Raw genomic sequence first — 13,073 nt, 5'->3', positions numbered from 1 at the left:
TCAACACAGATTTGTGAAAGGTAAATCACGTCAGACAAAGATTACTTTTTAAAATGAAAAAGCTATTGATTTAGAGACAGAGGAAACTAGAGATTTAATATACGGTATCAGAATATTCAGAAAACTTTAGACATTTTCTCAAAAGAATGAATTTTTTTAACATGATTTTGTAAAAACTGTTACAAATAACGAAGAGAAACAAGTAAAGACTTGTTCACCAAGTCTTGTACAAAGTTTCGCCACAACACCTATGGACTGAAGTGTTTTCAATTAGATTACGCAGCAAACGATGAGAAAGGATGAAACAGTTTTCCATATGCCGATTAATTTACTGAATTAATGACTACCGGCTATCCTGGGAAGCGCTCTCAATCTCCTATTGCTATGTTTGTTCCATCTTATATAAATAACTGAAGAGCCACCAAAACAAATTTAAAATAAGGTGTTTCCTGCCAAAGACAAGCCTAACACCCAAATACTGCCTGTTCTGCGGCTCCAGAGGCATTTGACCAAAGCACCACAAATGCAGTTAAAGAGCAAATAGGTGACTTTCCATAGGGTAGAACTAAGGTTTAACAGACAAGTTTACTGGGAATCTGGCATGCAGAGCAGATAGAAAATTCAAGAAAAGACGGAAGACATCTGAAATCTGTCAGAAGGGAGGGGAAAAAAGACACATTTCAGGCAGGAAGCCTCTCTGAACAAAGGCAGCCAAAATAACCTCTCTCATTTTAGAGATAATACACTTAAACAATAGGGAGTGAGAGAGGCTTACTGCAGCTACTAGAATAGAGATGTGTATACTAAAAATAGAATTAATGAGAGGAGGAATACTGGGACTATTAATGAAGAACATAAATGAGTAAGAAACCCATGGGAAATGAATGCATTAGGTTAACATTAGTTTTACAAAATCTTAACTATGTTTATATCTGAAAACCTTTACCTGTTATCAAATTTTCATTTGTGTGAGTCTGGGCCAAAATTCTATAAGATGTTTACCAGAAGGCAAGTGGATGCAGTGAAATGCAGTCTTCGTTTGTTGAGGATTATTCCTTGGCACCAGGAGAAGACTTGATACTTACTTGAAACTAAGATTAAATACCACGAGTATTTCCCATTTAGCAGACAGTTCCTTGGTTTAAGCTATCCCACTTCAAGGAAATTCAGTACAGTTTTATCTACTCAGCTGTACTGTGGAGGCAGTATGTGGGTAGATACTATTTTACACGAAAAGTAATGCCCACATGCTGACATACACAGGGGAACAAGGAGAACAAGAATTCTCTACATTTCCAATTAAAATTATTAGGTTATTAAACAATAAATAAGTTAGATCCCTCATGCATATCAAGCCATCTTCTACTTTGAATTTACAAAGTCATTCAAAGTTTTAAAACTTTGTGTGTTTTTGCTGTAGGGCCATAAAGTCAATCACAATGTGCTTCTCACAGTATATGAGGAAACCAGGATTACAACCCATTTCTCCACATTGCTAGTGCTTTAAAGCAGCTATCAGGTAATTTTCCCATTTTTCATGTGGAAAGACACCAAAAAAAGAACTGAATGCAAGAGTGATTTTACACTAGGCCAAAAATGCCTCAATTTTACAGACTATGGTCATGTCCTATTGGGATAGCTCGGGCAAAAACAACACGTTGTGCACTGGAAGTCTAAATTTATATTCACAGAGGAGTGCAATGATGATATGGAAGGCATTATTGTAAGTGCACTGTATCAACAGAATTGGGATAAGTCTATAAATGCGAATTTCCATTAGGATGCTAATGACTTCAGAAACCAAAGGTAATATTTGAGCTTCAACCGACAAGGCTTACTCGGTAGAAGGGGATTTGGTTTTGCAGCAGCAAATAAGGAAAGAAGCAGGAGTCTGCAGAGAGCGTGCTTGCAGAGTGCCACGGGAACCTCTTCTGCAACAAGGTCTGCAGAGGGAGGCAAGCCCTCTCCACCAAAACAACCACAGGTGGGTGGGCTTGCATCCACAGCAGTGTCAGGATTTAATCGTGTTATTTTGAACTACTTATCATATTGCCTGCATGCTGCATTCATATTTACTATGACTGGAGTCGTAATGTGGCAGAGTACAGTGGCAGAGTGTTATTGCATAGAGAGTTTGATATTTAATAGGAAAAGAGTCTTCCTCTCTGGAAGGTTTTATATGCTTGTTTTCTTAAGGGAGGTGAACAAGCAGTCAGTACACTCAACCCAAATTCATTATTTTTTTAATGCCTTTCACAAGCCTGTTGTGGATGCTCTGCCTAAACGCCCTTCTGCTTCAGCAGCAGTTCTGCCTTGGTGAGTTTTAACTAAGAACTACAAGACTTCAGTCTTTTCTGAATATAGGAAATTGTTATTCTCACAGGCACAGTGAGAGAATCCTCTTTAAAAAAAAAATCAAATCGTGCATTCAAAACTACCGTAAAACCTACAAATGCGTCTCCACAAGCTTATTTATTACAGACACCAGCAGAGATCATTACAAATGGTTTAGGCTTTGAATATCGTTACCTGTAATAACCAGGCATCACAATATGCACGCCTGCACTTGGCTGACAGATGTTTGGTACTTCCTGATCATCCATTTTGCGCACAGAGTCTGTGAAAGGTCCCGTAGCATTGATAACACATTTGGCTTTGACATCAAATTCCTGCCCTGTGAAAGAAAACAGTATCAATCACACACACCATTTGTTTTCCTGCTCACTGACACTCTCTATTATTAATCTATCTATGAACTTAACCTACTGTAAAGTATATCGTGCTTCTCTGAACAGAACAGCTGGAATGGTTTTTAAAAATTAACAAAGTTTTCACATAACACCAGATTTGAAAGAAAATGTTTTACAGTGAAATTCCATCTTATCTGTGAAGGCAGAAGAACGTAGACTGGGTAGAAGGAGTTCAGCTGAAATCTGCCTCTCAAACAAGAGAGACTTCAGTCTCAACCCATAGACTTGGTAAATGGGGTTATTACTGTACAGCACGTAGCATTTTACAATATCATCTCTGCTTGACAGAAGGGTTTGGATGTAAAGCTTAGTCTACCCTGCCAAAACACTAGGATTTGAGTGAAAAATCTGACAGAAGTTAAAGATGATTGACACTAATGGTATGCCACTGCACTCGGGGAAGATGGCTCCTTTGTCGGTTCACTGATATTTACAAACAGCAGCGTTCCCCGCTCCTCCCTCATTTCATTAATTCTGCGTTTCTTTAATGAAGAGAGTACGCTCTCCTAAAGTGCTGTGCTTTCTGTTCAACTGCGGCACGGTAGAGCCCGCTGCAGAAAGCCGTCGCTTCCACCCACCGAGCAGGGGGCTGCAGACCCAAGGGCGCGCGGTGCCGCACCGCTCGCCGGTCGGCCGGCCGGCGAAGGCGGGCAGGAGGCTGCCTGCGGGTGCCCGCGCCTCTCTGCGCCGCTGGGAAGGCACACACCTGTTAAGACGTCCCTGCAGCGCACGCCGCACACGCGCTCCTTCCCGCTGGCCGGGTCTGTCGTCTTGAGCAAGCGCAGCACTTCAGCGTAATTGGCCGTGGCAGCGCCGTACCTGGCAGCAGTGAGGGCGATGGCGAGGTTCATCCGTGCGTCGTTGTGCTGTCCTGCAGCGGGGACGGGACCGGAGGAAGGACACCAGTCACCTCCAGCCACGGACTTGTGGTATGGAAGTGTGTCAGAACCGATCTGTCACATCTGTCCCTGTCACATTGAATAGGCGTGATGGCTGCTCGCGTCTAACGAGAATTATTTAAAGATACATCCCCTCTGCTGCGCCGGAGCGTCCGACTGCTGTATCGGCAGCAGCGCGCCCAGCTGCGCTCCCCACGCGGGCCCCTGTAGCATCCGAGACTATAGAACACAGGACAGCTTTTGCACGCTACGAAACTGAGAATTAGTACTCATTCACCTCCACTTTAGGAGAGGACAAATCACTTTTTTCTTTACCTTTCCTTGTGCAATCGTGCTGTAGTTCTGTAACTAAGTATTCCTTTGACAGTCGAACCAGTATTAATCAACAATTCCTATTAGCAAATGTACCACACAACATTCAACATCCAAGAAACAACCTTTCAGAGACTGTGCCGAATTATCAGCTTTCTATAACTGTTTTTTCTTGTATATGCATTTTAACTTCTCAACATACAACATAAAAGCATCAAAAAAAAGAGAAGTAAGTAGACAAGAATTAATGAAGGATTCTTAACATATATCATTAAAGATTTATTACTGAAATTCCCTCGTTAAAGAAAACCAAGAGAGAGGCGGAGGGACCATGAGGGGAAGATGATTAATTACTTTGAAATACTGGCTTCACCTGAGACTTTTCCTATTTATTATTGCCACTGAAGTTAAAGTCCTGGATGCTGGCTAGAAAGAATTACTATACATTGAAGGGGCCAGGCTCTGTGTGTCCTGAATAATTAATTTACGAGAGGGCTAAACTTCCTGAGGTACGGTTCACTTCCCCACGTGTCTGGACCGCTTCTATCACAGATAATACTGATAAAGTGATAAATTTGTAATAGATATTGTAGTTGATTTATGTTGCCAGCATTCCCAACATTTAGTATAAATGGTTTATGTAAAGTTTGGTCCTTCTGATTCTGCCTGTGCAATCTCAAACCACTGCGCAAATAATCTGTTCCTAGCTAAAAGGGCACAGTTATAAAGATGGGATCAATGGCCTCGGAGGTGCCACTTCCCCTCCCCAAACTTCTCATTCTAACACAGCCGAGACGATACAGTGCAATCAGTCTTCAACTACGAAGAAAAAAAAGTTATGCGAGTGTACAGAAACAGTAACATGATAAAGCACCGATGAAGAAACAAACAGTAACTCCAATTCAACTAAGCAAACAATGCCCAGAATAAACTACAGGAAAGAACAGCAAAACAAGTGAGCAAGATGTCAAGAAAAGTTGGGGATGCTCCATCACACAGGATGCATAAGACTAAATGACCACCTGTCAGAAGCGGCAGGCAAATCATTAAATAAATGAATCAACATTTACGCCGCAGTAGTGTCAGGGAATGGACAAAATGACCTTATGAGGTCTACCTCAAACCTTAACATTTTAACGCAGGGTTGAGAGAATGTACGTCTTGCGTACAGAGGGAGCACTAGACAGAAAAAAGACAAAGAACAGCGACAAGCTGCATTACAGTAGCTGCTCCCACGTAAGGCAGAATACAGCGCGTACGCCAAAGTCATCCAGGAAATGCTCCTCTAGCCCAAAGTCGAAGGCTTTCAGAAGTGCAGTGTTCTGGAGATCACCGCTCTTTACTGTGGTGCTTGACTTGGGGGACTGCCTGACCCATAGGCTACTGCAAGTCTTGGCTTTACAGAACAAGAAACCCAGCACAAACCAGAAACACTACCCTCAAACAAGTGCCAGCTACGCATCAATGAAACCCCGAAGGACCCGTTTCCGTGCGGTAGGATTGATTCTTTTATCGTAGAAGGACCCCAGGGCCAAGAGGGTTTCCTTAGTTACTTTTTGATCCTCCATCAATTTGTTCTTGCCGTCAGCGCATAAGGTGGTACCCGATACAAACTGGTTTTCTCTGTCTGACACAGGGTGTGGATTCATCACACAAAAGCAGCACAATTTACAGTCTTAGCCAATATTAGCTTTGGTCTATGGGAAGTCTTACTGTTTAAATTTTGCAAGCTTGTCTCTTCCCGCTTTTGTGACTTATTTGTCCAGACGAAAAGCAATCCAGAGAAGCCAATCAGCAGAATAAATAATGTGGAAACAGGTGTAATTTCTAAAAAGAACAAACATCTAAGTAACAATTGTTTATTAAGCCCCAAAGCTTAATCCAAGAGCTGCTCAGCATTTTGTCAAAACTCCTAATGCTCATAATATCAGAGTGAACTAAGGATACGCTCAGTGCATTTCAGGATTTGGACCGCTGTGTTCAAGATAACGTTTTCACGCTTTCTCTGAAACTGTCATCCATTTTCCCCTCATCATTATTCTGATGCAAGAAACCCCTTGCTATTACTCAATTCTCAGCTGTCCAAAAGGAAATCTGAGCGCCTATGTAATGCATTTGCAGGAAGAGGACTGGGAAATAACCCGTTCCTGATTAACTACACATCTAGAAAAACCCACTGGCTTCAGATTGATGTGATCTACAGCATGGAGTCCTAGAGTATTTCATAGCACAAACAGCAGAGATCTGTAGAGGTCTAGATTTGAAAGAAATGAAGAGTGACTTACTGGCTCAGAAATTTGTCATCTGTGGAGAATAATACTGCAACAGTACGATAGTTTTTATACTCAGGAACAGGTTTGGTTTGGGGGGGTTTGGGGGGGGGGGGGGTGTTTGTTTGTTTGTTTTTTTAAAGCCCTCCAACTCACATGTGCACGTTTTCCCCCAGACAATTACATTAAAATCCTGCACTTTATATGCAATTATCTTTTATTCTTGATATCTGGAGAAGTGGTTGCTGTTCCTCCATGCACACCCCCCATCATAAAGGCACCGTAGCCAGATCAGTTCTTACTACAGCGCCATTCGCAGTTGACAAAGCATATTTTCTGCTGATTAAAGTAAAACTAGCTATTTACATGTGTGCTAGTTGGGAATCAGGAATGTCTATTTCCAAGAGATCGGTATGTGTCCTGGTATTTAGATGATCCTTACCACCCTAGAGAGAAACAGAAGGATGAAGCAAAGCAAAGATTCTGCATCTCAGCCTTGTCGACTTTCCGGTTAAACGCTATTCTCCCCAGGTAAGATTCAGAGATCCTCTAAATCCAAGACAAAAGCACCTCCAAGCTTAACGTCCTCCAGAAGAGAGGCGTAAAGCTTTCTTGACACGAGCACTATTACCACGTTCAGAAGATGCCCAGGGAACCCAAGGCATAGTTGTGTGATAAATGGCAAGGTAACCAAAGCTTCTACGAGAGGTCCTGGGTTACCTACTTCAGATAGCTCCGCATCCCTTGTCCTTCACAGCAGCCACGGTGCTCCAAAGCAAAACAAAGAAAACAATTACTCCCCCTTGCTACCAGAGGTAACTGCTCTATGATACCATGGGGTTTTCTTCCAAATGTTGCAAGCCAAAAGGTTATTTTATAACAACAGAATAGCTAAGCCCAATTAACTTGGCATCCTTTTCCATAAATGAGTAAGCTCCTGAAGATCTCATAACTAACCTGTAGGCAATACAGTGAAATTATAATGATGACGTTCGCCAACAACAGATGTTCACAAACACCCTGCCCTGGAGAGGCCACTGCTGCTTCAAGTCCTGTGGCTCGAGGGCTAGTTCGGAGAGCACTTGCTTGTTGTATGCGTGTCAGTTGTCAGCTGGATGCATCTCAAGGGCGGTGCAAAAGGCAGCTGTACCTCAGCACCTTTGGAAGAAGCGTCCAAGAGCCAGCTGATGGGATATACCACGTTTCCTTTGCAACTCCTCCCATGACACCTCTTGAAAATAAGAGGATGCTTAAATCCTTTAAGTCATTTCTAGCAAGAAAAACTGAAAGAATCATCCATCTCATTATTCACTGCTGTCATCTGCTTGTAAGAGTAACAATGGAGTGATACTTTAATTTTTATTAAGGGTAATCAACCTAACTTTTAACAAAAAACTGGCCTAAATACTTTCATTAAATTAACACTGAATCCTCTTAAAAAAACCCCTTATTCTTAGAAGGCATACTGCTGAAGACATTTAGTGCGTGAAGACATTTTGTGTAAGTGTGTCCTACATCACGTTAAGACCAACAGTGATGCCATTTGGTTTATAATTTCTTTTTTTGTGTAATTTAGGAAAATTCTATTTTCATTCCTTAGTAGCAAATGTTGTATTTCTCCAAAGACGAACAGACAATGCTTCCGTTGGCACTAAAAGAATCCTCCCACAGAGTGCACATAGCGTACATTCAATTTTATTTTTATCAGTGCTGAACCACAGCCAGTAGTGGTAACAAAGCCCACAGGCTGTAGAAATTTGTTTGTGACTGATTCAGTAGAGTTGTGTGAAAACCAGAGTGTTAATAAGGCACTCCGGTAGTTCTGGTATATTCTGTCCTGTGTCGCTCTCCGACACCTATTACTTTCATACCGATCCTTGCTTTCTCCTCTGCAACCCTATTCAGTTGAAGACAAACAGCATACATTTTTTTTAAGAAGCCAGAAGCTCTTTTAATCCTAAGAAGGTAACTTTTGTTCATGTTAACCTTTTTACGCTAAGAACTCACATTTCGTTACTGAGTCTACCTGCTGCATGACAACTAGTCACGTAACAATGCACACAGCATTGCAACAATTGCCCCAAATACACTTCGGCTCATTCTGCAACAGCATAGCTGTAACGGGTGGTTTTGCCAACTTCTTGCTTCGAAGAACAGGCTGGTCCCTGCGGCAGCCAGGAAAGCCTTCTCACCTTTTCTCAGTTTACAGTCTTTTCTGATCAGGCATATCTAGTTATTGCTGTGGAGGTCAAGTTTAATGGAGAGTTGGAAATTAGCCATGCAAGAAGCTATAAGACAGTCTTAATGAACTTTCTCAGAAGGACAAATCTTTCCATAGAACCACTTACCAGGCTTCTTCTGAAAGTAAAAATACATTAAAAGAAATGTTTGAATGAGAGAACTCAGCTCCCAGTATGGTCACAGTTTTATATCCCTACATAACGCAGCCATACAAATAAGTAGGGTTTTTTTTTTTTTTTTTCTTTTAAAAAGCTGAGGGGATAAAGGCAAACAAATACTGGCAAATTAATCGCTTGCTTGTATGTAACTGACACCAGTGAGCTCCACTTACTTAACTAGAATACTGAACTGCAACTCACGAGGCAGTCCCTTGGATCTGGAACATACCCAAAAACCTATCACCCAGCATCAAGACGGGGATATTACTGATCACCACAATAATGACACCCATTCTCCCCAAAAGCACTGATATTCTAAAAGTTATTTTAAAATAAGTATATTTCCGTACCTATACGTTATATTCTTACAACAGCCTTGCACTAGATCATTGCATGCACATAGTAAAGCAAAGCAATGCATCAAATCAAATAATTTATTTCACATGCATGAAAGTTTTCTTGCTGTGTATATACAAACCCTACCAAAACCTTACCAAATTTAAGGCTGATGAGTGATAATTATACATCACTACACATAACTAAGTCACCAGGACTGCCCGCATCCTCTCATTTTTAAGAGAGGGCTTAATTGCATGATCAGTTTTATTACAAGCATTAAAACAGGAACTCAACATCTGTTGTACATACGGAAATCAGTTATATCCAAGTTTAGGCATTATGAATCAGCTGGAGTGACTCAAAATTGTTCCAGACTTCTCTGAAAAAGAACTCAGCAAGTTCTTTTCCCCAAACATAAGTAGAATAAGTTCAGAGGTAAACATCAAATTTGACTCGTGAGTCACAGGTCATTAAAAATGCCCTCAGACTTGAACTATTTCTTGCTCTCTGAATCACATGAAACTTAAGTCAGAAATTCGCTGAAAACTAACAGACTTTCTAGGATACGTAGCATGCACGCATGTGTTCTTGGACTGCTTCAGAGGGAAGAGCGTTCCGACTCAGTTAAATCAGTTCCATCACACCCACATATACCACCACAGCAATATCACACCAGACTGTTAATACTTCTCACACAAATCATGTATAATTTGAATTCTGCTTTCCACTGTGTTATCTGTGCTGCTGCAATATGGCCCAACCGGGTGGGAAGAATGATACACACCTAAATACACACTTTGCACTGGGAAAAAAACACACACCACATTATTTCAGTTCTTCAACATCTGCCCTAAGATGTAGATATTGTCAGCCGTCCCTCCGTAGGAGCTTTAATGGAAAGCTTTGAGTTTGGCCGTCTCACAGGTACATTTATTCTAACAAATTCAAACTCAGATTTGACATATCAAGTTTAAATAATCCAGTAGCAGTCATTTTAAATAAGTTCTTGCTTCCTCCATTTATCACCAGCTTAGACCACAAGAAATAAACTTCTCTATTCCCGTGAGCGGTAGAGGTGAAGAGGTAACCATCGGCATCAGACTTTTGGGTTCTGCTCCTCAAGGGCCCGGAAGGACTAACACCCATTCACCAACAGCAGCGACATCCATCAAACCTTAACACACACAGCTCGGAGTGCGGTGCAGAGACCACCCAAGACGCAAGGTAACCACCACTTTACAAGACAAGCTTAGGGAACTTAAGCAAGTCTAGATTATTTTCATAAAGGCAAGGTTAAAGGAATGGAGCAACCTGGGACCAAACAAATTGCACAGATGGATAAAAACAAACAAGATCCCAATGAAGATTAGGCAATGAAAGTACGATACATTCCAACTTACATACAGAGTTATAAACGAATGACATAAGCAAGAGACAGGAAACCCATAAAAGCTTTTTTTAAAAAAAAAAAAAATCACAATGCTCTGAGAATCTCTGTCTCATCAAGTCTACTGCCAAGTTATGGTACAGAAGCTAAAACTTGTATTGAAACTAAAGTATCAGCATATAAAAATAAGCCACAATATTGAGGCACATCAAGTGAGAGACAAAATTTGGAATTATTGTTCTGTGCTACTGCTTTATAATTATGTTGTTTCCCACTTCTTTTGTATCAGCCTTCAACTTGTCACTACAATCATATTGCAGTGTCAGTGTAAGTAAAAGCACAGTGTTAAAATGAAACTAAACATTGTCACTGTCAGTTTATGGAAACTGCGCTAAAATGTCACCATGAACAACTGTCACAGCAGGTCTGCTGCGGCGTGCCGCCGCGCCAGAAAGAAACGTGATGATGTCAATGCAGCTTATTGCGCACCCGCACGGCATAAGAGCCGACTACTGCTCCCAACGCTCACGCTAACAGCTGAAATTTGGGGCAAACTTAAATTTGTACAAAACAAAACTTTGCTTTGCACACCGCAGTAGCTATTTTTTAAGCCTAAATGAAGTAGCTATCAATTTGTCAGCTATTGCACGTTGCCTGCAGCAGGCGGGACGCCGACCTCCGCTGTGTGACCCAGCGGAGACCAGCCAGGGCCGGAGGGACCAGCCGGGGAACAAGAAGTCACAGGAGGGATGGACTGCCATGCCAGAGCTGGGGAGAGGCAGCGCTGCTCCCGAGGACGGGGACGTGGCACGCTGCAAGTGGCCGGGACGGGCAGTTGGGTGCCAGTTGGAGGGTGCCAGGCAGCGAGCAGGCAGGGGAGCAGGCAGGGCTGCTGCTGACGGAGGGACCCACCCCATCTGATGGACAAGTCAAGCAGCAGCATTTTAACTGGTAATTCTCCCCAGAACCTAGAGAAACCCATGAACGGATGAACGGATACAGAAACAGGCCAGGAGGTGCTGGGTAAGGTGAACTCTGCTGATGGGAGAGGAGGAGCGTGGCAAGGAAGATGAGCAACGCGCTCCTCCCCAGCCCTTCCCGAGGATCGGGGCTGCTCCGGCCCTGTATGCCAAACGACACGGGGACAGCCACCGGAGCAGGGGAAGGAGCAGCAAGATGTACAGGCATCCCATAATCCGTTTTCCTTCACCATACGTATAATCATACCTACAATATGGAACAGTGTACATATTAACTAATGACCGACTATTAAGTTCACATAAAATGCACACATATAAATTACAGCAGAGTTACATGCTTCGATGGAGTCTTTCCCCTAAAAGCCACGACACACTAGGGAACGCTCAGATGTTTGTGGCACGACGTGCAAATAATGTCGTTTTGCTCGGGAATAATCTTAAATCTTTTAGGTAACATGATCTGAAGAATTATTCCCCGTTCACTTCTTAAGGGACACAAAACCCATCCTTTGCTTATACGAGCATTAAAAAAAGAAAAGAGAGAGGCACAGAATTCACTAGAATATTCATCATTTCCAACCTTAAACCCACGGCGTACAAACAGACGAATCCAGCAAGTCAGAGAGCAAAGCCAATTTAATCTGTGGCTCCCCTGAGGTAAATGTAGTTCACAGTCCTGCCCCCACCCCAACCTCAGCCATAATCCCTGCTTCCTGGAGGTAAGAAAGCACTGGAGTGAGGAAAATTCTGCAGCAGGATATAATGATCCAAAATGACAGGGACAATAATGACAATGAATTTCATGTCTCCCAGTCATGAGCTGGGGATGCTTGACTGGGCTGACTTACACAATTAAATTGTTACAGGTACAGCAGGAGATGCAGTTATCATCTGCATGCTTTTGGGAAGGACGCCTCCAGCAAAAGGAAGAAGAGGGCAGGATGCACGGTCCCTTTTGTTAGGAGCGAGCGGCTGCTCCTGCAGGCTTGTGCGGCTGCACCCTTTGACAGAGGCAAAAGTGGGTTAAAGATGCAAGCCATTTTAGGCTATTGATTTTATCCCTTTTGAAAACGATGAAAAAGCTCTGACGGATAAAGCACGGCGTGACTCGAGCCACCGTGCGCCGAGAAGCACTACAAGCAAAGAGAGACCCGACAGATTTTATCCGAGAATTGGGAAGCACCATTTATAACGGATCCCTACTAGTGTTTATACTAATGCCGGCAAGGAAAAATACCATCGCTTCTATAGGTGCTGCTGGAGACTTGCATTTCATTTGACAGGCATTCCACTAGAGGCAGCCAGTATTACCTTTACAAGCCCTCTCGTAGCAGGCTGCCGATTTTCTTCAAGATTTCACATACAACTCTATTATACAGAACATGGGACAAAATGTATTTGAAAGCAACGGGATATGGTGAATACGCATAGTATTTTCCAGGTTATACCTACAGTTAGTGTGCCTGCAAGGCTTCTTTCATCCATCCAGCTTCAATTTTGAAATACCAAGAAATATGGTTAGCCGTGTATTTCACCTATAGAAAGTCTTTTTAGTGACAAACTGTCAAAGAGTTTTTATATCCAGAGAAGGAAAAAACTCATACAGTTGTCTGCATCTGTAATAGGGTAATACCCCTATTACAGCTCAACATTCTCAAAATATTAATTTGTCAAATATGAATTATAAAGCTATAACATTTCATAATTCAGGACACACTCAAATACTAGGAAAAATAG

General features: G+C 42.2%; 1 protein-coding gene across 2 annotated transcripts in view; it reads right to left on the bottom strand.

Annotated features, from left to right (window-relative positions):
* GPD2 (glycerol-3-phosphate dehydrogenase 2) overlaps positions 1-13,073 on the bottom strand; it is a 63,461-nt gene that overhangs the window by 16,196 nt on the left and 34,192 nt on the right. For both annotated transcript variants that reach the window (XM_075511497.1, XM_075511496.1), the window contains 2 exons: positions 3,457-3,621; positions 2,530-2,674 (listed from right to left, as the gene is read on the bottom strand). In XM_075511497.1, the coding sequence (XP_075367612.1) occupies positions 2,530-2,674; positions 3,457-3,621 (310 nt within the window). The remainder of the gene's footprint in view (positions 1-2,529; positions 2,675-3,456; positions 3,622-13,073) is intronic.

The sequence above is a fragment of the Mycteria americana genome, chromosome 9, assembly GCF_035582795.1.
Source record: "Mycteria americana isolate JAX WOST 10 ecotype Jacksonville Zoo and Gardens chromosome 9, USCA_MyAme_1.0, whole genome shotgun sequence".
Taxonomy (NCBI): domain Eukaryota; kingdom Metazoa; phylum Chordata; class Aves; order Ciconiiformes; family Ciconiidae; genus Mycteria; species Mycteria americana.
Note: the sequence above shows the minus strand (reverse complement) of the source record. Positions and strands in the feature narration are given on the sequence as shown.